We start from the raw sequence: 26,224 nt of genomic DNA on the forward strand, positions 1-26,224 counted from the left end.
GTTGATTTCCATACTAATTTCTTCTTTCAGAAACTGTGCATTTAGTATATTGTTGTAAGCATTTGGATCATCAAATCCAACTTAAGTGAATGGCCCATACAGGGCTCAAACCTAGAAGCCTGGCTTTATTAGCACCATGCACTAACCAACTAGGCTAATCTCAGAGTGGTAATTATATATATATATTTATATAGTAAAGAGAATTTGACCACAGTATTTTCCTACTGGAATTACTCAGAGGTCTCAGTGTGCTAGGAGCACATAGGTACATGTAACCTCATAAAATCTCACAGCAAGCAGTTAAGACATTTTGGTATTCCTTACCTGCACATGCACAGTTTAGTGCGTGTGACTAAATAAACATCTGAATAGACTTTTTCCTGGAAGATTTTGCAGCTCCAGGTCTTGGCATGCTGGGATATAAGCATTGACAAAAGCCCAACACGATATCACAAAGAATATGGCTCCTTCACCATGGCATTCCCCACCCCCTCCCCACCCCAAATTAATGAAAATCAAGAAAACTTAGCTCCATATTGTTGATTTTGAACATGAATATAAAGATACTATACTAACCTCAAAATATATTTTGAGCAAAATGCTGTTGGTTCATAAAGACAGTGTAATAAGAGAGGCACAGTCAAATGCATCTAAATTAGGATAACAAGGACTTTAAAAAGTGACAGTAATACATGTTTAGACCCATCTTATTGTGTGTAAGATAACATAGCAGGTTCTTTTTGTGGCTTTCCTGAAAGAAGTGGGGTTTCTGTAAAGCACATTTCATGCTGCCATCCTGTCCAAAATGGATGGCTGAAGGTGTCTGTTCAGCTGGCCCATGGTTGCAGTAGTGAGAAAACTGCTGTAGCACAGCAGAGAAAGGATGGAGGGATATCCTTCTCAGTGGGAGAAGGATAAACCTCTCTCATGGACAAGCATATTGCCCAGCTTCAGATGCCCTGAAAACCACAGTGTGCAGTTGCCTGGAAGGATGACCCACTTAGGCTCTGGAGACTGGGATGCCAGCTTCTGCTTGCTTTCACTTGAAAGCTTAAGACTTACTTTGACAGGGGAAAGAAATGCATCCATCAGCCTTTCACTTGAGATCTCAGTCTTGAGCAGAAAGAGGGCTGGAAAGTCAATCCTTCCTATTTTACTGGACCATAGGCACAATTTTCTCTCTGCATGAAAAACTGGATATTTAAATTTGTAGATATAAGAGCAGCACAATAGTGAAAACACCTCGTCTACAGATATATTGCTTCAATATTTTCAAAATATACGGTCTAAGTATATAGATTCTGACTATCTATGTAAAGAGAAAACTTTACTAGAAATATTTAATGAGTTTATTATCCATTTTTTAAAATACATCATTTATCTCCTCAATATCTACAATTTTCTCACATTTGTAATTTAGGAAGGTGTCATGAGAAAACTGGGTTTTCCATTCTTCTTATTAAAAAAAAAAAAAAAAAACAACCAAAAAAAAAAAACCCCAAAAAAAAAATCCAAACTGTTTTCCTTTAGGGCTATATGAAGATATGAAGTTATTTATAATGACAAGAAATATAATCTGTGTATAAGACATAAGGCTCCTACATTGTGTGTAGTAACATGCAATGTTTTCTTTTTTCAGCATCATTAACCTGTTTTCTATGAATGGAAAATGTTTGAAAACCTGTCATTGAGCATAGCTTAAACAGGGTCAAAATGGCAAGCTGTCTTTTCTGGATGTTCAGATGGGCACAGCCCTATGTGCTCAAAGTTACAGGGGCAGAGGCAGTCCCACGGAGTTTCTGTGGAGATCTTAAGTCATTCAGACACACACTTCCTTTCACTTGAGTTGTCCTGACAGTTCAGCTAACGAACCTCTGTGTGATGGGTCTAAACTTTGTGCATATGACTGAAACCATAAACATCAGAGCACAAGCACAAGTCGCAGCTCCTCATCTGTTGTCAGTGTGCACAGACAGGGGCTGGCGTGCTCCACCTCCCCTTTCCCTCCTTACAAAGGAGGTATGATGGGCTATTGGGGACTCAGTGCTGCAGGCTACAACTTGGTGACATTTCCAGAATGTCTTCTTCATTGTGATTCGTTTGGAATTTGAGGTGTCCATTAATGTATCTGTTAAAGATCATTTAAAAAAAAAAAAAAAAGGAAAGTGAAGAAGTAAACATATAACAAGCTGGCAATTAGAAATGGACTTTCTAACCTCCTCTGGTGGCATTGGCAATAAATATTGCAGAAAGGAAAATATGCACATGTAAAAATTCAAATTTTCTTACTCTTTTTAAAATTTTATTTTGGTTTAAGATGTTTTTTTAGCTGTTTTGGCTCATGCCCATTGTCAGAAACATATTTTCTGGATTTTAGAGGTATTACTGGTATATTCATTGAGATCTAGAAAAGGTGGAGATACATTTCAGCAAAAGAAAAAGCAAACAAAAAGAGATAGTTTGAAGGGAGATTGAACTGCAGCATGGATAAAAGGAACAAAAATAGCTCATGTTTTTAGTAGTTTTGACAGAAAAGCCCTCTATTGCACTAACTTGGATTTCTTTGGGGCAGATATTTGCAATGCTTCACAACCCCATACTGTTTTTTGCAGCAATCCTGGGGCAGTTGCCTAAATATACTTTACTCTCTGTTTAATTTTTGCCTAAAGTTTGCTGTCACATATGTTGATAAGTTTTATTAAGTGATGCTGCTGATACTGCTACAGGGTAAAAAATTCAGAGGTTAACAAAGCACTCGTTTTGTCATTGTTATTGACTCTAGTTGGGAGGTGCAGAATCACTGCATTGGTGCCAACAATCCAAAGTGCTCGTAGATGTGGCTGGCAAAAGACTTTCCAAATTTTACAGCCTTCATAGACAGGACCAATCCAAAAGTCTGAAAATCCTTCGAGTCCTGAAAAAGTTTTCTAAAGGTTTACAGGAGGACACACATAGACAGTTTCTGAAACACAATTTCAGAGAATGTTTCTCCTGAAAAAAAGAAACAAAATTGTTTTTTCTTGAAAAATACATTCCTGTGTGGTTGTAATATCGTTTTTAGACTGAGATGATTGACCCTTTCTACAGCACAAGGGATATGGTAGAAGTGGTAATCAGACAATCACAAGCTGCTTTTAAAGCCAATTCAGAAATAATGAGGCAATTTGAGTAAAAGAGGTCTGCTTGTACTGAAGTATAGGTCTATATTTAACTTTTCATGGGTTTAATGATCTTGATAGAATCTATTGCAAAATCATAAAAGAAGTTTTGCTAAGAATTAGAAAGTCCACAAGTTGCAACTTATTAATTTTATAATATTTATAAATATTTTATTATTTATTCTCTTTTTATTCTCTTTTGAAGACAAGCAGCACGAAGTTGAAATCCCTTCTCCAACACAGAAAGAGAAAGAGAAAAAGAAGAGGCCAATGTCCCAGATCAGTGGAGTCAAAAAACTCATGCACAGCTCCAGCCTAACTAATTCCAGTATTCCCAGGTTCGGAGTTAAAACAGACCAAGAAGATGTCCTTGCCAAGGTAGAGAATATATATCCTTGAATTTATATAAATAGAGTGTGGCCTTTTGAATATTATTCCATCCTCTGCTTATATACATTGATTTCAAGCTGCAGCACCAAACATTGATATCACTTGAAATAATCCAAATTTGTTGGAGTAGAATAGCAAGTAAAATCAGAATCAGACCATAAGGGTTAATTTCAGCATGAAGACAATTTCATCTGGAGATGGAATGTAAATTATCATTCGTGTATGCATTAAGAAAACTGCCAATTCATAAATAGTATCTGAAGATTGAAGAGTAAATGTATTTTATAATATCACAGAAATGAAAATGTATGGATAGCAACCTTATTTTTTTAAGTTGCACAAGCGTATATAGCATTAGAACTGCCCTTCCTATTTTTAGCTGTGTCATTTTACATACATCCTTTCTCTTATTTTCTTAATGAAATTTCTTACTATTTTTTGCACCGGCAGCAACAGGTATAAAGGGATTTTTGATGGAGTTTTGCATTTTAAAATATGCCTATCTTAACATTGAAGAGAGTTGCTGAGAACCAGGATGAGAGCAGCAGAACTGCAGTATCTCTGGAGGTTTTCTCCTCACTGAGCTGCCTTGTCAATGGACAATGAGATAGCAAAGTGTGTCAGTTAAATTCATTCAAGATACTGTGGAATTTTTCCCTCTGGAGCAATCCACTTAAGAGGCAGTCTTTCCTGCTTAGACAAGTAAAATCTGAAACACGTGTAGATGTAAATTCCGATATTGCAGGATTAGCAGCAGCTGCAGAGTTTAGAGTTTAGCCCTTGCAAAGTTTAGCATGTAACTTGCACAGTGGCCAGGTGTGAATAAGTCCTCTCTTTATAATTGCTTCTCTCAAAAATTTCAGGAATTTTTGTGTTAGGTTTCAACCTGTTCGTTGCTTGATTCTACTCTAGGAACTTGAAGATTTGAACAAGTGGGGCCTTCAGGTTTTCAGAGTAGCAGAGTTATCTGGAAACAGACCTCTGACTGTCATCATGCACACTATTTTTCAGGCAAGTAGTTGCAGTCCTGCTGCTTTTCTTCTTATCTTGGAGATTGTTCTGTGTTTTGAAATCTAACTGTTTTTCCTTCACTTTTATAGGAGCGGGACTTATTAAAAACTTTTAAGATTCCAGTAGATACTTTAATAACTTACTTGATGACTCTGGAAGACCACTACCATGCAGATGTGGCATACCACAATAACATACATGCTGCAGATGTTGTTCAGTCAACCCATGTCCTACTATCAACACCAGCATTAGAGGTAAACTACACTGAAGAAGAAAAGTGGCAGTTGTGAGAGAAGGGGATGCACTGAGAGTCTTCTAAACTAAATATTCAAGATCTTAGTTTAAAATAAATCTTGTCATCTCTTTAATGAACTCAGTTCTTTTAAAGATACTTTGTGAACTTACATGTAAATATTGTGCAGAAAATATCATGACTTTTCATTTTAAATCATGCAGACTTTTGCTATCATAACATTTTTCACTGTAAGATAAGACATTGCATATCTTGTTTCCACCATCTTATTATTTATGCTACATCTTGTTCTGTAGTTATTTCCCAAGTGGGACTCTATGTAACTGCAGTAAGTGGAATTTCTTAGGAAAGTTTTTTCTGATCTGGAAAGACTACTTTTGTATTTATTTCTAAGACAGATTGGAACATGTGCTAGATTTTCACTTACCTATCTCTTTTTTTTTACCTGCCCCATAAATATTACAAAATTGATTGGGGAAAAAAATTAATCTGTTCTTTTTGTAGCAATTCTCTTCTTGAAAGTTCTTAAATCTCTGAAGTAGAAGCATGTGAAAGCTGGAGATTTTCCCTCCTTTGAGCCCAGTTCAGGTCTTAACATTGATGCATTGATGCATCCCAGCAAATGGTTAGAAAAATTCAAGTAAATTAAGCAGTATAAGTTTTATTAGTTCGAAAGGATTTGCCTCCATTTTCAAGAAGGGCTGCATTTTGATTCTTTCCTATAATGGCCAATATTTCATGTTACTAAATACATCTGTTTTCCCTTCTTCTTAAAAAGAGGGTTATAAGTGGACCTTGAGATTGTTGACAGGTTTGTATCCTCAAATACTTGGAAATCTCAAAGATTTCTTACCCTCAAGAAGAAAGATCAGACAAAGTTCTTAAAACACCACTCAGTTCACCACACATCTGAACTAGTCATCAGTAAAATTTTGGAGTTTTTTTCCCAGATCAGTTTTGTTCATGGCCTTCTTCTCAGTGGAGCTTTTATCGATGAAGTGGCAATGTCTGCCCAGTGCCACTGCTGGTCTATGCACTTCTGAGCTGTCCTGGATCAATTTTGAAAGCATTTGCATCATGTGGATGCTTCTGACAACAGGACACTGAGCTCAGTGACATTCCAAGACCATTGCAGTCCTCTTTTCCTGTCTTCCTAATAATCTCATGCAAATAGAAAATCAGTAAATTCTAAGTGACATATTGTGTAGTCTGTTCACTATTTCCTTTAGCATTATATAGGAGATGTGCATCTTTCAAGTAAAGGACAATACAGGAGTCAAGTTGAAATATTTAATTAATAAATAATTTAATTAATCAATATTTAATCTGTGATATAAAGTAGAAACCTGTACTTAATTGTCTAATAAATGTGGATTTATTTACAGACTGAACCTGAAAATACTTCAGAATTTGTGACAGAATTTAGTAATGCCCTCTGTATGAAATACAAATCACTTTTCTTTGGCCAAACTTGAAATATTTATGAAATTCTACGTAATTGATGATTTTACAAAGGATTGATAGTTTGTGTTTGTTTGTAAAGTCTCTGGAAGTCATGGTATATTTCAAAATTGTTTTGCTTGTTGACATCCAGGTTCAAGGTACAGCCCTTTCTATTGAAAACACATTTTCACTGGCTGGTGATTGTCATGTCTCTTTCATTACATTCTAGGCGGTGTTTACTGATTTGGAGATTCTTGCAGCAATTTTTGCCAGTGCAATACATGATGTAGATCATCCTGGAGTTTCAAACCAGTTTCTTATCAACACAAGTAAGTTTGTTGTTTAGTGGTTTTCTCAAAAATTTGCAGTGTGATCTGTACATAGCACCTGGAAAATACACAGTACATTCCTTGTTGGCTTCTGTCTCTAACTTTTCACATTGAATAGATAGATGTTTATATTTTAAACCTGATATTACTTTACTTTTTTTGTAACTTTAGAAATCATTTATATAGTACACTTTAGAAAGAATTACTAAGGTATGAACTCTAAACTTGGCATTGTTTCCATGTTGTCTGTCCTGGAAATACAGTTGATTTACATTAAATAGATAAAATTTCAGGAAGAGAATGAAGGAAATGTTTTGCTTTTTTTTTTTTTTTTTTTAAAGGTTTGCATTGGAAACATATGACATGACCAAGAATAGAAATTCAGAAAGCAGGAAAGCAAGTTTCTTTTTAGCAAACAGACAGTCAGGATGATCTCTGCCTGGATCCTGTATTTGGCTTTGATCTCTCATGCCTTGTAGACTGAATTTCCTCACCCTGTTTCTGCAGCTATGATAAACCTGTTTGTTTTTTTCTGACCCTAATGTCATCTCCAAATTTGAAAACCAATGTACTTCTGCATTCCTCAAGGCTATTGTCTGCAGCATTGCTGAACCTCTATCCCCTCTTTATTCCTCTACTGAAAGAAAAACACTTTACTGAACCTGATCATGACATATTTACTCAATGGTTTGTTGGCCCAGCAGCAGCCTGCTTGGATTTTGTTGACTTATGTCACTATTATCAGTGGGCAGCACTTTGTAGGTCAGTACAAGTTCCATCATATTATGTTATTTCTTCTGCTCTCTGTCAACTTCTCCTTTTATAACTGACTGGAAAGCACTAATAATCCAAGCACAGAAGAAGAAAAAGCAACAGAAATGGAAACATACCTAGGCTTGTGTAGTTGACCTGTCTGGTTGCACATTTATAGATACTGTCACTTCTGCACATGGGTGAGTCTATTTCACAGGTGTTAAAAGAGAGTGACCCCAAATCAGCAGTAGAGTTTGAAGAAGGGAGCTCTCCTCTGACTCATTGCTGCTGTATATTCAAACAAGACATGCACTTCAGTTTATCCTGCACCTAGTTTTGTTTGTCTCAATGGCCACCTATAATGAAATTGAATTTGATGACTCACCTACATGGAAGAGGATTAAGATTGACTCTGGATTTTTGTGCTTTACTGGGGACCGGTACAGTTCAGCAGGACAGTACAGGCAGAGAGTGAGTCAAGCTTTGTGCAAAAAACAATGTATATAATATCTGAATTCTTTAGAGGGGGCATAGGTAAGTATAGGTTTTTTGCTTTTTGTGTCAGAAATTGATTATCAGGTTATAGTGGTGGGTGCAAGGTTCTATGAGGAAACCAATGAATTGTTTAGGTTTAAGGGGGTTGACTTAATTGAGGGGATGAGTAGTGGTGCATAAAGCTTTTGCTTCTAGTTAGGCAGATTGAAATTCATCTAATGTAGGAGTCATATTCATGCTGATAATTACCAGCTTAGAAAATATATCTTGTTTTTCTCAATTCAGCTTTTGATAAAGGAGGCTTGTGTGTCAGTCAAATAACAACACTAATTGAAACTGCAGTTGCAAGGCTGAAAGAAACAAAGATTTTTTTTCTTTTTCTTTTTGATGTGTACAAGAAAGAAACTGCAGGGACAGAGACAGAAAAAGACAATCCAATGTTGGTTTCTTAAATCCAAAATATTCAGAAGATAATTTGCTTCCAATCTAATTTTGTTTTTCCAGTGAACCAAACAATGTATTAAGATTTCAGTAAATATATGAAAGCATTAAAAAAAAAAAAAGAAGATAGACCTACTTACTTGAAGCATGTGCATATTTGCCATATTTCCATCTTATTTTTTATAATTAGTCTTGTGACTTTTTGGACTATTATTTTCCTATTTAAAGTCTATTATAGAGTTGTCAGCTAAACTGATCCCTCTTGAATGCTGCTATAGAATAAAAAAAATATTAAGTATATTAGCATCAGAGAAGATGCTTATTTTGCCATTGTAACTGTCCTTCCAGAAAAATATTTTTGTATTTTATAATGTGTTATACAGGTTGCCAAAGGGAAATTTTCTTCCATTTTTACATCCATTTTGAATTTGAGTGCATTTTAGCTGTTTTGGTAGTTCCAGCTCTTCCAAAGTATTTTGACAATATGGAGTGTTTGTTAGAAGGCTGTTTGAAAGGAAAATAAACTACTGCCTGTTTTCTGCATAAGAAGAACAAGTGTGCAAGCCTTGTATGTGTTCTGTGAAAGATGAAAGAGCATCTTACAGACTTGCTTTCTTTCTACTTCTGCTGTTACAGTCTTGCTGCCTTTGGGATAAGGCAGGGCACAGAAAGAGTTTTCTGATTCAACAGATCGATTTATTCAAGACAGGAGAGGAAGACAGCAGGAGATTATGCAGCAGATTAATGAAATCTGAAGATCAAAGCTTTTAGAGGCCTCCCATTGAACTGGAAGCATTTTAAAACATAGCTGCTGTAAAAGAAAAAGAGAGTACAAAGAGTGGAAGATTGATGTATGTTTAGACTTAGGCTAGAACAGCTGTAATAAATAGAAGTTAATATAGCACATGGAAAGTATGATTGCAGAGAAAGTATTTGACTTTTTTGTGATAGATTTATTAGCAAGATGAATCTTAAAGCATATGCAAGCTGACTCCGCAGTATTCCTGGGTTAAAGCTAAACCTGTGCAGAAAGTTTTGTAACTGCTTCCATTTTTCAGAGCTGTCTGTTCAGCAGGTCTAAGGTGACCTTTCAGGTGTGCCTTAGCACAGGCATGGCTGGGAAGGTGTGTGCTATTCTCACAGCCGTATGGGGTGACTGAGGTAAGAATGATTCCATAGGTGAAGGCAATATTACAGACAGCATCAGGGGCTGGCCACACTCAAACAAGGCAGCAGGCAAGGCCACTGCTGCAGTTTCACTCCACATGACATTTCATGAAAAAGACAGAAGCAGAGCTGTTACCAGCTTCCAGTTGTCATGGACTAACAACTCTAAGCCTAGTTCACTAGGCATCTGAGCATCTTAGATAACTGCAGAAAGACATGATTTGGAAACCAAGAAGTGTGTGCTCTGCAGCAGACCTGCAGAAAAGCTTCAGCTGTGTATTCCCAGGTCAAAGTGCTGGAAAGCTGAAACTTGACTAGCAATAGAATTTTAGGTGTTGTGATGGAGAGAGGCATGAGAAGACAGCAGAGTATGTTTTAGTTGAGATGTGCTTGTGCATATATTATGCATATAATATTTTCTAAGTTACCTCATGCAGATATGAAAATTACCTTTCTTATATTTTTTCTAACTTGCCACTCCAGGCACATGTACATGCGTCATTGCAAAGCCTTTTCTTTGTTTTGTTCAACATACTTTGGCTTGACCTAGTAAGACATTCAGTCAATAATTCTGTAACTTTCAGGGCTGCTACTAAAAGTTTATCTGTAAATCTTGTTATGCATCTAATGAATTTGAAAAAAAACTTAAGAGATTTGATAAAAGTGCAGGCTTTAGTAACGTTCTGCCCTGCAATTCTTATTGCAGATTCTGAACTCGCCTTGATGTACAATGACTCATCAGTCCTGGAGAATCATCACTTAGCTGTGGGTTTCAAGCTGCTGCAGGAAGAAAATTGTGACATTTTCCAGAATTTGACCAAAAAACAGAGACAATCATTGAGGAAAATGGTCATTGACATTGTGAGTTGAGACTCCATCTTCCATAGAGCTAGTACATTGAATAATAAAGCACAAAAGCATTTTATGATAAATCGCATGTCGTCAGGCCTGTGAACAATGAAGTGAAAGTTTTGTCATGTCTTACTCAAACACAAACAGTGGATTTGTTTAAGTTTCAGTAACTTTCTATGCATTTCTAAAAGGTATACAATTCTGTTTCAAACTGGTTTTGTACTGACATGTATGCTTTTCTACCATCAGAGTTAAAGATTTGCTACTGAATCAATTATAAATTTGGGCTGATCAGTCTATTCTGAAGAATGCAGAGCAATGATTTTGTCATATTCTTAAAATAACTAATATGAGAACCTACTATAATGAACATACAGGGCTCATACTTGCATTATGTATTCAGACATAGAAGCCATGGGTTCCTTCCAAAACTGTTGATTTTATATGTTCAATTAAGTTTCAAAAAACCTCAGTAGAATAATTTATATAGTGTTCATTTTTTTGTTTGTTTTGTTCTAGGTGCTTGCAACAGATATGTCTAAGCATATGAATCTACTGGCTGATTTAAAAACTATGGTTGAAACTAAAAAAGTGACCAGTTCTGGTGTCCTGCTTCTTGATAACTATTCAGACAGGATTCAGGTAAGGAAATGCATGTGAAAAAAATGGTTGCTTGTATTGCATACTTAATAACATTGTCCTCTGCATTCTGGAGCATGGATTGGAGCTGTCTCTTTCACACCATGATTTGCTGCCTCTGTTTCCTCCCTGGTCTAAGTGACATGGTCTAAGTGACTCTGGGAGACTAACAAAGTGCTAGAGTATCTCAGGACTAAATGAGACTTTGTCCTTCCCTTCAAATTATCAAAAGTGATCCTTTTTCTCACAAGGGTTTTATCACCTTTATGGTGGCAGAAACAGCAGAAGCCAGGTAATTCACAGCTATTACTGCAAGTGTAAAAAGCACACAAGCACATAAGTTTGGGCTGTTTAGAATAAATCTTGCATTATATGTATTTTAAAGATTTTGTTTTGCAGTCATCAGAAATGTAAGTAAAAAAGGAGCTGATTTTCTTCAGTGTAATGACACCACAGATGTTCAATCCGTTCTAGGTTCTCCAGAATATGGTGCACTGTGCAGATCTGAGCAACCCCACCAAGCCACTCCATCTCTACCGCCAATGGACAGACAGAATAATGGAGGAGTTTTTCCGTCAGGGAGACCGGGAAAGAGAGAGGGGAATGGAGATAAGTCCCATGTGTGATAAGCACAATGCGTCTGTAGAAAAATCGCAGGTAATTGATTTGATAAGGTAGTCATATCTTTTGGAATAAAAGAATAGTCATGTTTTGAATAATTTCTGCATGCACTTTTTCCTCCTCTGAGATAATTAATTCAGCTTCTCAGTAGTAAGTGAGGCAAATTGAGACTTTTACTATGAAAACATAGTGCATGGCAGTATGTTTGCTGAAGGGATTCCATCACTGTCCTGGCCTGAAAAGCAGCATACACACCAAAAGAGATTACAGTACAGCTGATTAGGGTTTCCCTCAAAAACAGAATTAAATATAAAGCAGATATTTGACTCACTAGATGCAGTGGAGTTGTTTAAAATGAGCAGTTCACTTGAAAACAAATCCTTTTCATGCCCTTATCCAATATCCTGAATCAGACTTTTGAAAAGTAAAAGATCTTATCTGTTATATAAACTAGTATGATTTCCTTTCAGCCATCTACAAGGGTAATATGTCATGTGTCTCTTTGTAACAATGTATTTCTCATACTTTGCATGACATTAATTTCTCTGTGAATAACCATATTATTTTATTGTTTGAAACAGGTGGGTTTTATAGATTACATTGTTCATCCTTTGTGGGAGACATGGGCAGATCTTGTTCACCCGGACGCCCAGGATATCTTAGATACACTGGAGGACAACCGAGAATGGTACCAGAGCACAATCCCTCGGAGTCCCTCTCCTGCTCCTGAAGAAAAAGAAGAGGGAAAGCAGGGTCAAACTGAAAAATTCCAGTTTGAACTAACACTGGAGGAAGATGGTGAGTCAGACACCGAAAAGGACAGTGGAAGTCAAGTAGAAGAAGACACCAGCTTCAGCGACTCCAAGACTCTTTGCACCCAGGATTCAGAGTCCACTGAAATTCCTCTTGATGAACAAGTAGGGGAAGAAGTGGAAGAGGAGGAGAACCAAACATCGGAGCCTTGTATGGTAGAAGAACATTCTCCTGACACATAACAATGAAAACGCAGTATCTTTCTCTCTTTCTCTCTCCCTTTCTTTTCCTTTTTCTCTTTTAGCTGTTTGTTTGTTTGTTTGTTTGTTTGTTTGTTTTTGTGGGGGGTATGGGGTTGGGGGATGGGGTTGAGGCAGTTTCAGTTTTGTTTTGGATTTTGGGTTTTTTGTGTTTCGTTTTTTTTGTTCTTGTTTTTTTTTTAATGTAGGTAATTATTGCCGAAGTACATGTCACATACTACAACCATTGTCAGAACTTGGTGTTATCTGCCAGGATGATTGCTGATCAAAACTGAAGTTGATGACTCAGTTCGGCACTCAGGAATATTGTAACCAGAATTTTCACCTCCATGGAGTCAGAAAGCTGGGGGAGGATATCCATAAATTACATTTTAATAAGATCTCTATTTGGCAGATTCTATTAAATAAAGCAAATGCTTTCAGAGGAGTAGCACCTGCCAAAAAAATGTTGCTGTGCTTTGATATTTTTTGAATTCATTGTATTGTATTGTGAGACATTGGTTAATGTTCATTTGTAGAGGAAACAGACAGAAAAAACATTGAGGTTCCTACTGGAAAACAAATTCACAAAAATTATGAGAGACAAATGGATTCTGTTACCAACATGAATATAAGCTGTGAAAATTGCATAATTTTCTAATTTCTAATCTTCTGAAACGTGACTGAAAAAAATGTGACCCAGTGGGTTGCAGTAACCTCTCCATTTTGTATAATATGTGAAAGAGAGATATTTTTTAAAACTTACTTTTATTAAATATACGGAGGTATTATATTTAAAAAAAAAACCCACTTTCATCTGCTACTGGGTTTGGTTTTTTTTTTGAAAGAGTAACTTACAAGTTTTCAGTACAGTTCTGTACTACACTGGATAATACTTCTAAGGATTTTGTCTTTAATTTTTTTTTTTTTTGGCACCTTAGAATATCTTAGTAATATTGAGCTTTGAAAGTCTATTATTATATATATTAGGGAGTTCCATGAATATTCTTTGTTACATAAAACTTTTTCAGTATGATAGCTTGTTTTATTTGTTTTTTCATCACAATTTTCCCAGATGTGTTAGTGGACTTATGTAGTGCTTTTGCCCTCATAGTGGCTTGATCCTACAGACTCTCTCTTACTGCAAGAAGTGGTCCCAGTGATACCAGCTGGGTATAGGATTCACAGGACCAGAGCCTGTAGAAAGAGGAATGAATTGTCATCAATACAAAAGCACCTCTTTTGCTATTCTAATAAAATTTGATCCTCTGAAACAAGGTTTTTCAGATTGCTTTTGGCTGGGAGCTGTAGACTGCAAAATCAGAACAGACTAATAAATGTATGAAATATTTGTTCTGGTGCAAAAAAGCATTAGTGTAATATTTTTAGTTTATGACTCCCAGTAACTTTTAACCTGGGTGACTATGTAGAGAAACCATTTGCTAATCTGAGAGGTGGGCAACATAGAAATAATGATTAGAATTATTTTTTAGTGTCTTTGTTGCAAGAAGAGCCAGGCCAGTCTTGTCTTTTTATATTACTATGTAAGTGAGCAGTGTATCATCAAAGTTGTAGTTTTTTCCATATTATTTCAATCTTAGATATTTTCATCCTTTATTCAGTTTGTGCTAAGGGAATCCTACCTTTCAGTTTGATTGGTACTGAAAGCTTCCATAACTTGTAAAGATAAAGGGAGGTAGGAGCTCATATTTGTAATTTTTCAGTCTTGTTACTTGGTCACATGGAAGAAGATTGTAATTTCTCCACTTTACTCTTCATTAGAACTGTAGTTTTGGGTGTAGAAGATGGGAAATAGTTGCCTAGGGAGGCTAGCAGACTTCCATACTGTAAAATTCTGTTAAAATGACAATATCAAGATAATTTCTTAACAAAAGGTGATAGCATCAACCATTATTTTCCCTTTGGATTTTTTTGTGGCAGATTTGCAGAGATAAATGCAGGTACTTCTGAATTACCAGAGATCTAGAATAAAACCCTGTTTTAAACTAATTGTGTAATAGATCAACTTTTAAGTAAATTTTGCATCTCCTTTATCCAGGCCATAGTTTCCTTTACCATTAACCCTCACAGGGCCTTAGCACAAAAGATGTAGAAGGAGTGAAAGAATGAAGGTAATTCATTAGGTTTTTTGCGTATCTTTTTTTTTTTTTTTTTCATTGTTTCTTTCTGAACCTGATACATCTAAAAGTCCTTTCAGCCCCCAAGAGTGCCTGGAGCCTCAGCAGCAGAAAAGCAATATAAATTCCAGAATAACCAGTAGGACCTGGAAGGTTTTGTTTCTGCATTAATGGAAAGTAAATAAACATAAAACCATGTTGTGAGATATACACCTGTACATGTGGACAATCAAATCATAGAAAATTATACCATTTCTTAGAGTTGGGGATATAATGCACTGTACAATCTTTTTTTTTCCTCTTTTGCCAAAGTGTGTTTTAGCATTGTACACTGCTTTAAAACAATACAATTTACAAGTGGCTTTATGTGTTGTGAATATTTTTGCCATAAAACCATGCAGTGAGTGGATATTGAGTGGGAGGAAAAAAAGAAAAAATCACTTTGTTTATAACAGTACACTTTAGCTTGCAAGTTGTTGTACTCAGTAATGCTGTATTTAAATTCTTAAATTGTTTTGTGTCATTAAAAAAGGATAATGAAAGAATATAGATAGAACAAATAGCATTCAGAAGTTTAAAAACTTGAATGAAAAGGATTTTATAGAAAGCTTTGACAGTTCTTTTCAAATGCATTATTTATTTTTTGTGCCATGCATTTTTCTCACCAAATGACCTTACCTGTAATACAGTCTTGTTTGTCTCTGTTTACAACCATGTATTTATTGTAATGTACATACTGTAATGTTAATTGTAAATTATCAGTTCTTATTATAACATCATCCTTGTCCAGGGTGGTGTTGCTGTATCTGGAAACTCTTGGTGAGAGAATGACTATTGTGTATACATATTCCTTGTACATTTCTTCTCCTGTAATATATTCAGTGTCACCATAGAGCTCGTTTATGGAAGATTCAAGAAAAGTATAAAATACATAAAGATATATCGATTTAAAAAGCTGCAGGTCTTTGGTCCCAGGGCTGTGCCTTAACTTTACACAATATTTTCTTGTTTAGCTGCATTTGAAAGTAAGGTAGCCTTGGGGCTGGGGCTGGGCATTTCTACCATATTTTTAGTTGCTAACTGATGGGGGATACTCTTACGAGCTAATATGTGTAATACTACAATAAACTTTCATTCTTGACCCTGCTGGAAGTTCAAGCTTTTGCGGACTTCTGGTAATGTAATTGTATTGTCTCTGAATATCTTTTTACAGCCTGTAACTGGGGATTATTGCAGCCATTTTTTGTTCCTAAAAAATGATAAATAATTGATGCTGCATTTCAGCGCTGAACTGTGCTGAAACAGCTTTGGAAAGCATCTCTAATAAACATTTGATTTTAATGCATATGGTGAAATGGAAGGGTCAGAATTAAGAGGGTGTAACTCATACACTTTTACAATTGTCTGTAATGTCTCTTCTTTAGTAGCACAAATGATCACTGTATAAGCAGAATCCATAGTAGGATGTACAAATTCAGTCTTGGAAATGCTTTCCAATATTAGTGTTACAAGTAGCCAAAGTTTATTTTATATAGGTGTAGCTAAAGCTTTGTGCAGGTGTGTGTAGCATAGTGCACTAGCTCTCCAGAAGAGCAGCAAACTGTTAGATGTTTTAATAACACTACTATTAGGTTGGCAGGTTGGACTGAGCAACTCTTGCTGTTTGGCTTACCACATTGCTCCAGACAACTCAGAGCTGGTATCATTGAATTTGTCAGACTGAGGTAAATACCTCTTCTCCATTCCAGTGATGCCCAGCCCTTGTAACTTGCGACTTATTCATGAAAGGAGAGTTTCTTTTCCAAGAAAAACCAGAGTCTCCTTTTTGACACAAACTGTAGATTTTAGCAGCCCTGGCCCAAAGGAATTCGAATGCTTTTGTTTTATATGGTCTAAAAGGGACACTACAAAAACAGAAATCCTGAACAATTTCTTGTTACTGTTTTAATTCGGTATTTTCTTTGGGGATGTCTTGAGAGTGGCAACTTCTGTGAACATTGCACATGGCTATTCTTTCACTGGTTTCTTAGCCTCTCTTACAGCCTATGGGTTAGTACTGTACATCAATACCTTCATATGAAATTTTATATGCAATGGAAATAAAAGCATGTGTTGATTCTGCCTAGTTACTGTATTTGATTTTTTTTTTTTTGAAAGTTAACTTTTTTTACATGCATCCCATAGTTTTAAAAGTTTAAGAGAAAACACATTTTCAGAATAATTTAATTACTGTATTTTGCCAGAATAGTGTTTCGCATAGATAATACAAAATAAATGTGAGCAAATCAATCATGTATGGTATTTCTTAAGGAACCTAATCCACAAAGCTGTGATGCACATTTTTTCAGGAAATGTTATGACTGGCTTCAACAGCTTTAAAGAAACTAGATGTCTAGGGGAGCAATATCCTGGGATACCATAAAGAAACAAAACCAAATCAGAACAAACAAAAAAAAGTGTACCACTGTTAAACATTGTCACAATCTCTGTTCCAAACAGATGATAAAAAGAAATTGCTGGTGAAAATGAAATTCATAAATTATAGTGTTTTCTTGTGGAAGAAATAAGGCCTTAATGCAAGTCCAAATCATAAAGTGGTTTTCAGGCACATTTTAGGTACTTTGCTTTCACTATCAGTGTGAGTGTGAGGTTTTGTGTAACTCTTTGCTTAACTGAAAATATCTCCTGGTTGAATTTAAAAAAAAAAAAATGTCTATGTTCATTTTTTTTTCCTTAAGTTTCTTATACCCTTTTTGAATTAAGGGTTTCGTTTGCAAGGAGAATAAATTCTTAGGACTCCTTTTTATTCACACCTTTGTGTCAGAAAAGGCTGGTAAGTGCTATGTGGGGAAGATGAAGGATGCTACAGTTAGTGGATAAATTATATGATGTCTGTCACTCCTGTCAGGCTCCTCCTCACAGGTTTCCAGCAGCTCTAATAAGAAAATGGCTTGCATATACCATGGCTATTATTATAAGGAAGAAGGAGTCCCAAATTACTGTTGACAATGCTAAAGCCTTTTCAGTAAGCAGATCAGGTACCACAGTCATGCATAAGCCTGAAGCTGGCAGCAGCAGCTCATGGCTTCCTTCCTACATCCTCTGGCACTACTTTGTCAGTCTCTGTCCACGCAAATAATGAATCAGAATAGAGAAGTTTCAGAGCAAAACCAAAATGTATCCTCTGTTTCAGTGCAGACAGCTGCTGCTGTGGCAATTCAATGTATTTATGAACAAATGACTCTTCTATCTCCTAATGAGACAAATAGTCTAAATAGCTGCAGGTTTGTTGGCTTAATCTCTCTGCAAGGTGGAAAATGAAAGTCACAGCTACTAGCACACGTAGTGTTTACTGGAATGATGAGTCCAATTTCATTCCAGCTGTGATTAATTTTGCTTAGGTTTTTCCAGGAAAAGAAAAATCAAAAAAGTTCAAAGATGTTATAAAAGCCTTTGGTTAGTTCAATTTAGTTTGGTCTGAAGAAAAGAGAAAATCTCTAGCTTCCTCCTGTAAAACTGTTTGACAAATCTGCAAAAGTAATACAGGGGGATAGAAAGTCCAAACAGAAATCTGAGTGACAAACTGGGAGCAAAACTTGAGCAGGGAGAAATACTCTAAAATAATCTCATCTCATCAAAGACATCTCATAGCTTGAATACAATTTGATACATTAGGAGGACTGAGTTTGAGCTTGATTTTTGTCTCAGTTCTCTGGGTACAAAGCTGTATGGGTTTTTGCCTTTTTTGAGCAAATATTTTGAGTTCTTTGAAGTTACAGTGGTAGTGGTAAAAAACATTTTATGGAGTAAAGATATAGAAGATGATGATACATTTGAGTGTATACAAATTTAGAACAATGCAGAGTTAATCTCAGCTTTAAAGACAAAATGTGGGATGTCTGTCTCAGACAAACAAGCCCTTGGTGTGGGAGACATCACACCTGAGTAAACACCCCTTAGTGAAAGCAAGAGGAAGAAGGCATAGGACTCCAGATAGTGTTATTTATCCAGTGCTGATGAGCTGGGCAGACAGCAAATACTGAGATTAGAATTGATCATTGGTTATATTATTTTCAGTCCTACCTCCATTCTTCTCTAACATGCATTGAGTTCAGATGCCTACAATATCAGCATCTCTAATGTGCAGCAGAGACCATCTTTTGTTTATCTGAAGAAGTCTGGGAAACAAAAGAATGGGTTTGCAGCTGTAGTAGTCAAACTACAGTGACAAGCTTTGTAAAAGGGCTTGGCTTGCAGCAAATGGCTGTGAGCCATCATTGCAAGAGGCTGAGCTGAGACAGTTAAAGTTAGCTTAAAATCCCCAGAATCTTCTGATAGTTGAGATTCCAGAAAACTAATAGCCAAATCTTTTAAGGACTTCAATTAAATTTGTTATTTTACCCTGTGCTGGTTTTATCTGGGGTACAATTAATTATCTTCACAGTTTGGATTTGTGCTGAACACAAGATTGATAATATAGAGATGCTTTTGTTATTGCTGAGCAGAGCTCACATGGAGCCAAGATCTTTTCTGTTTCTTACACTGCGACATTGGTGAGGGGGACTGGGAGTGCCTGAGAGATTGGGAGGAGACAGAACCAAGACAGGTGACCCAGCTGACCAGAGGGATATTCCAGACCACGTGACATCATGTTCAGCATATAAAGTGGGGAAAGAAGGAGAAAGGGGGGAACATTTGGAGTGGTGGTGTCTGTCTTCCCAAGTCACCATTACATGTGACAGGGCCCTGCTCTCCTGGAGATGGCTGAACACCTGCCTGCCCATGGGAAGCGCTGAACTCATTCCTTGTTTTGCTTTGCTTGCATGTGCAGCTTTTGCTTTCCCTATTAAACTGTCTGTACCTCAACCCATAAGTTCTCCAGGTTTTACTCTTCTTATTCCTTCCCAGCCCCATTTGTGGGGCAGCTGTGTAGAGTTTGGTTGATGGCTGGGGTTAAACCAAGACAAGATCTCATTGAAACCTATCAAAAGGGATCTGTCTGGAGTTTCCTTGAAGGGGACTATAAAACTCAGAGAAACACACAGGTTAGGAGAGAGAAGGAGGAAATATTTTAAGGAAATGTTTTGGGAAAAAAGGATTAAAAGAAAATTTGAAAAAGAGATTGTTGCAAACTGGCTCAGGGTTTTGACATTTCTTAGAGGGGATACAACCTCCAACTGCATCTTCTGAAGTTCTGTGCAGTAGGCATATGTGCCTTCACACTGAGAGCAGTGGAGGGGCTGGTGAAGTGGGGACAGAGAGGGAGAAACATGAGGAAAGCAAGAAAAAAGCTCTGACTCAAGGAATGGCTCAAGCACAACCACTGCTGCTCTGGGGAAGATAGAGGAGGTTCAGGTGACATCCAAACCCCACACTGAGCTGTGTGTTGCATGCTGATGCTCTGGCTGTGCAGGTGCTCCTTGCCCACACCGTGGTGCAGCCAGACTCACGGCTGGTGCTCATTGCTCAACACAGCATGCTGCCGTGGTGTGAGCTGCTCTGAAGCCATTGGAAGGGTGGATATCCCTGAAAACTGTCCTGAGGCTGAAATGCACCCCTAAAACTCTCTCAGGTGCTGTCAAGAGCAGCTGTCCAGGGAGAAACCTGTGCTCCTGTGGGTTGCTGTGGAGTATCACTGCCCCCTCACTTGGGACTAGCCAGCAGTAGCTGGTGCACTCTGTAAATTTCAAAGGCCTTTAAATCTTGTTTTTCCAAATGGGAATGGGGTGCTACACCTTTTTGAGCCTCTGATCTGCAGCACTCAGCAGCACAGCAAGGTCAGGGCAGATGTAATCCACTGAAAGTGTCCCCAGCAGGGGCACAGGACACAGGCTGTCTCTTCGCACCCTCCTCCACAGTCAGTAATTAGTAATAATGAACACCATTGTTATTCAATTTATTCATTATTCTGTCAAAGCTGAAAAAGCCTTCAGCAGCATGACTTTTAACTGAACTAGTTATGATTTGGTATCTTTTCCCTGCAGGTAAGTAAAATAACTCTTGAGTTCATGCTTCATTAGAGATGTTTGATACTATTATCCATTTTTTCCTCACCAGAATTCCCTCCATGAATATTAATACCTTCTGGTGTTTCTCCGATGCCAGCTGCAGTCCAGAGAGACTAGTGGGGACTCCCTTTAAAAATTCATTGTTGAAGAACCATTCAGCCTTTGTGTGTAAACTGGCAACAAGCCTCAGACCCTCCAGTCTGCTGGGTTTGCTGGTTCCAGGGCTCCACCATCCAGGAGCAGTGGGAGTCTTCCACGCTGTTTCCTTGTGGGATGGCAGCAAGCACAGTCCTGGAGCTCCTCTGCTGACAGTCAGCTTGCACAAGCTGCCAGGCTGGAGAAACTGCATAGTGGTGCAGGATTGTTCTCTGACAGTTTTGATCAGTTCAGTGCTGCAGAATCATCAGGGCTTTGTGCTTGGAGAGTGGTGGAAATCACAAGCAAAAGCAATGGCTCTGTTTTGTGGGGGTGAGTGTGGGGGTTGGGTATAGCAGCCAGGGTGATGTTTTGGGATACCCGTACTGTTTCCCACAGCTAACCTAAGAACTTGGAGGGTCTTTTTCAGATAAATTTGAACAATTTTCTGATGCATTTCTGCAGAGTCCTGCATCTCTCCCTGGCATCACTAATGGTGTTTATTTCCCTGGGGAGCAGACGTTAGAATTTGGCTCCTTTTGGCAAAAGGTATCCTCACGATGGTACCCAAACTTTCCTCTGCTGGATTCGGGAGGGATGGATATGAAATCCCAGTGACTCGGCAGCAGGCAGTGCATTCCCACTCCTTCTGGGGACACCCTCGATGCAGGGGTGCTGCTGGCTGTGCCACAACCCCGGGCTGCACATCCTGTGCTGCTGCCGCGGCACTGCAGAGCAGCAGTGTAGCCAGCCCCTGGCCAATGCAATGGGATTCTTTTGTGCTCATAATGGGAGGAAAATGCTGCTTTGGGCACATGCTAATCTTTACTCGTTCATTTCAGTACAGAACAGCATGCTACTGTGAAAAATAGATCAGAAAGCCCTTTGAAGTAGACTTCCTATCCAAAACCCCATGTTGCATTTCCAGGTATTGCTCTTGGAGGGTTTTGAATGTGACTTGATGGTGTCATATAGAGATCACTCTGCCTCTAAGAAATTGAAATTTCCTCTAGCTGGATAGAGCTTTGTACCTGATTTAGAAAGAAAAAGAGAAGGAATGGGGATATAATTTTGGGCCACTGGAAATCCAGTAAATCTGAAAGCATTAGCAAGGGTGAATCATTCCTTTCATTTTTGTGAACTGCTCTTATGTTCAGCTTCATTAATAATTAATTCAGTGGGGAAGCGGGGCTCAGCCACATTATCTTCTGTCACAGCCAAAGGGCATGTCTGCAGATCCACACAGCTGCTTTTACATCAAGGCTCTGGGAAGAACCACTCTGTGTGCAAGAGAAGGGAACAGAAATCTGTGCTTCTTGCTGTAGCTAACAGTGGCAGGTGACAAAAGGTGAAGGCACCATACAAGGTGAAGTGAAGGTGAATGAGTGAAGGCTCTCTAGGAAGAGAAAACAAACACGCAGTAGAGAATACAACCTTGACATCTGCAGCACGGCTGGCACAGCAGCACAATCATGCTTCTCAGAGGAAAGGGAAATGAGGTTTCTGAGAATCTCTTAAATAACAGCTAAAAAACCCCTGAGTTTTTTCATGAGGCAGGTTGCAGCAAAATAAAGACTGCCTGGGTCTTGGTGCCCTACAGCCTCCTGGACCCACCCTGCAAATGCAGCTGGCCTGGCTGCTTGCCCAGTCACAAACTCCCATGCATAATCCAGGCTGAGGAATTGTGTTATTGTGAGTATCTGAGCACAGAGGGAAATGGTGGATAAAGGATGATGGGAGCATCTCTAAAGTAGCAGTAAAGTTGCACATGCAGCAAGCATTGAGAGGCAGGGGTCACAGCACACTTACAAGATGAAGGAGGAACCTTCTGCTGTCACACTGCTAGCACATGGAGGAAAACGGTCCTTGGAGGAATGTCTACAGGATAACTTGTTTGGAGTAAATCTGGCCCTTGTAAACAGCTGTGGTGAAGACTGGCATGGCAGATTAGGATCCTATTTTAGTCCCTCTACAACTTATTTTAGCATCTCTTCTCACCAAGATAAAATAGCAAGTTCCTCCAATACTGAGGGAAATTAATGTCTGATTACTTTCAGCAATTATCCATATCAGGATGATGGGTTGGTTGCTCAACATCAGTTAACAAGCTTTAATTCAGTAAAGGTGTGTGCATGTGTGCAAGTTAGGGTTTTCTGAAAAGCTTGTACAGTACAGAAGTCAATAATACTTTAATGAGCTTTTGAAACTAGTTCCTTAGGGAAGATTATTGTGCTTCTAATCCATGTTTGGTGTGAAAAATCATATAGATGCACATACACCCAGACAGAGCTAGATATAGATGAGATGATGAGATGAGATGAGATGAGATGAGATGAGATGAGATGAGATGAGATGAGATGAGATGAGATGAGATGAGATGGATTAGATAGCTAGATAATAGATTAGATAAAGATATAGATGTATTTAGATTATTAGATATAGACATAGATTATATAGATATAGATTATATTGATGTAGATATAGATATAGCTAGATATAGCTAGATATAGATATAGATATAGATATAGATATAGATATAGATATAGATATAGATATAGATATAGATATAGATGTAGATGATATTAATATAGATGATATGGATATAGATTAGAGATATGACAGAGATAGAGATAGAGATAGAGATAGAGATAGAGATAGAGATAGAGATAGAGATAGAGATAGAGATAGAGATGATAGAGATAGAGATAGAGATGAGATAGAGATAGAGATAGAGATAGAGATAGAGATAGAGATAGAGATAGAAATAGATACTGGTTAAAAGAGGAAATTCTGCATGAATGAATGGATGAATATACTTTTCTAGTGCAGCAGTTTTGCTCTGCAGAAAACAGGAACCCTCCACAGCCAATTAGTGGGTCTGCCCTAGAGCAATTCCAGCAGTTACAGGGGGTGAATGTCTGGTCAGACGCCTATAATAAAGGACAGCAAAAATGTCAGCAAGAGGGAACCTGTGAATGTTTATTGACAGATGCAATGCAAGTCCTGCAGGCTCTGACTGACATGACCTTTGATAGGAGTAGAGCTGTGAGGAAGCTGTGCTCTGATGTGGCTGGTCCCACAGCTCCAGCTCTGCTGCAGGGGGCAGAGAGCTGGGGGATGAGCATGTCCTGAGGCACCATTCCCTTGCTCTGGATATAAGCAGCAAAGTGCACATGGCTTAGATGCAAGACTAAAGACAGTTCCATAGCTAAGCACAGTTAATAACAAACACACACACTCTCAGAGGCACATATGTTCAGCTCAGATGTTCCTGTGCTATATATGAGGAGCACAGCTCAGACGTTCCTGAAGATGGCTCACAGTAACAGAGCCATGGGGAAGTTGTGCAACAGAGCAAACTCTGTCTGCACTTTGAAAGTGTGTCATATACTCCACAGTGGAGCAGTCATGAAAGTTTCAAGGATCAAACATGTAGTGACATTTTAACTATTAAAATTTACTTTAAATTTGACACTCAGAAAAATAAAGTTCACACAGCCATTGGCTCAGGGTTCACCCTAGCTGTAGAAAAGGTGAGATGGTATCAGAGAGGCTGGCTGTGCAGGCCAGTGAAGGTGGTTGCCTCCTCTTTTTAATTTATTTTCTTTCTTCTTTTTCTTCGTTTTCTTCTTCCTTTTCCTCTTCTTCCTCCTCCTCCTCCTCTCTTTCTTCTTCTTGCCTGTTACCTCCTTTTCCTGCCAGGCACTAAAAAAGGGACTAAAAACCTACTCTTCTTCCAGTAGCTAGGCTGCAACAAAACCCATTTCCCAAAGTGATTCTCAGCCTCCAGGAGGAGGGGAGGAGCTGGATGAGGTTGCAGTCAAAGGAGGGGCTACAGCCTCTGTCTGACCACCCTACAAATCTACTTCTTTCACACCTCTGCAGAACTAAGCCACTTGTCAACTGCATTTTAAGAACAGTTCATCATATTCACTACATTTCATTATCACTTCTCACATCTTTCCTCTCAGCAACCCTTTGTGCTCACAGATTTGCTGAACACGTGGGTCCTTTCCTCTCAGGCTGGAGTATTCACTGTTGGTTTTCCCTGGTCCCATGAGGTTTCTTTCTTTGTATTTCACATCATCATCTCGATCCTCTCACATTTTCAGCTTCCTTGGTTAAACACTGTGAAGGTTGTTCTTCTTTCTTTGCTATTGCTAGGATGGGATGATGCCCCTCTACCATATTATGTTGTTTAGAACAGATACCTGAAGTGGGTGATATTGGTACATAACAGACAAACATTCTTCTTGTGGCTTTGAGTTTCCCAGAAACAGCCTCCTCAGATGTTCCTTCCTGGTAAACATCATTCAAAAACAGGTATTTTCAACCATAAAATGTGCCTTTGATTCTGCATTAAAAATAAACTCGTACAGCATTTAAGCAAAAGGATTTTTGCCCCATTCTCTTGTCAAAGCATAAGCTGTCTCACTCCAGATTGCAGGAAGTGTTTGGTTCCTTCCTATGACTCTGATGAAGTACACACAGAGCATGTGGGATCTCTGACCTGCCTCCTGTCCCCTTGGGAAAGTATTTCTCCCAGGGCACAGTCACCCATAGGGAACACTGCCTATGATTCAACCATTGCCACAGAAAGCCCAGCATCACCAATGACACTGACACTGAAGCTGGAGTTGTGAAAAGACACAGAAATGTGCAAGGAAGCAACTACTGTTTGGTGCCTGCTCTCTTCCTGTGTCTCTGCACAGAAAAGGCATCTTCACAAACAGTGGAGATGACACTCTGCTACACAGAGAGTGTAGCAGCCAGCCCAGTGTGAATGGTTTGCTGCCATCACATACTCGCACCCTCCCAGGTAGGTGTAGCTGCTTTCACACCGAGTCTGTCCACATCTTTGTGCAGGGTGGGGTGGGAAGGGCCACTGTGCATGCACAGGCTCTCTGCTGCTCCATGAGCAGGAGGCTGTGGTCCATCAGACCTAGGAAGACATCTTGCACTGAATCACCCAGACAACTTTTCCTCTGCTTGGAGAAATGTGACAAAAGCAACAAACAAACAAACAAACAAACAAACAAAAAGTTGAAAGCTGAGCTTGACAGATGTCTGCACAGCAAAAATGTTAAACAAGCTCAAGTGCCCAGGTACAATTGTGGGATTGATCAAGGAGTCCCAGCAGCGTAAAAGTTTTTAAAGGCTGGTTCTCAGTGCCTGGTCATCCAATCAGAAAATGATGAAACCTGGCCTCAAGCTTATATTTTGAGCTGCATCTATGTAAAGAACATCTGCCTGCAATTAAGCTATTTGCATTTGTCTGGAAAAAACAAGGCAGAAGCTTACTACTAGTTGTAAGGATGCCTGTTAAATCTAAGGTTACAGGATTTGGACCATGCTATGAAACCCTGTTTGATTTTACCTCTCCTCACACTGCACTTGGA

The 26,224-nt window shown here is 38.4% G+C and overlaps 1 protein-coding gene across 10 annotated transcripts in view; it reads left to right on the forward strand.

Annotated features, from left to right (window-relative positions):
• PDE4D (phosphodiesterase 4D) overlaps nt 1-16,807 on the forward strand; it is a 511,449-nt gene extending 494,642 nt beyond the window's left edge. For all 10 annotated transcript variants that reach the window (XM_079330593.1, XM_079330597.1, XM_079330596.1 and 7 more), the window contains 8 exons: nt 3,364-3,536; nt 4,461-4,559; nt 4,649-4,813; nt 6,485-6,584; nt 10,147-10,301; nt 10,812-10,934; nt 11,406-11,588; nt 12,134-16,807. In XM_079330593.1, coding sequence (XP_079186719.1) covers nt 3,364-3,536; nt 4,461-4,559; nt 4,649-4,813; nt 6,485-6,584; nt 10,147-10,301; nt 10,812-10,934; nt 11,406-11,588; nt 12,134-12,547 — 1,412 coding nt within the window. In that variant the 3' untranslated portion in view covers nt 12,548-16,807. The remainder of the gene's footprint in view (nt 1-3,363; nt 3,537-4,460; nt 4,560-4,648; nt 4,814-6,484; nt 6,585-10,146; nt 10,302-10,811; nt 10,935-11,405; nt 11,589-12,133) is intronic.
• The last annotated feature ends 9,417 nt before the right edge of the window (nt 16,808-26,224 follow it).

Source organism: Erithacus rubecula, assembly GCF_903797595.1.
Source record: "Erithacus rubecula genome assembly, chromosome: Z".
NCBI classification, from domain to species: domain Eukaryota; kingdom Metazoa; phylum Chordata; class Aves; order Passeriformes; family Muscicapidae; genus Erithacus; species Erithacus rubecula.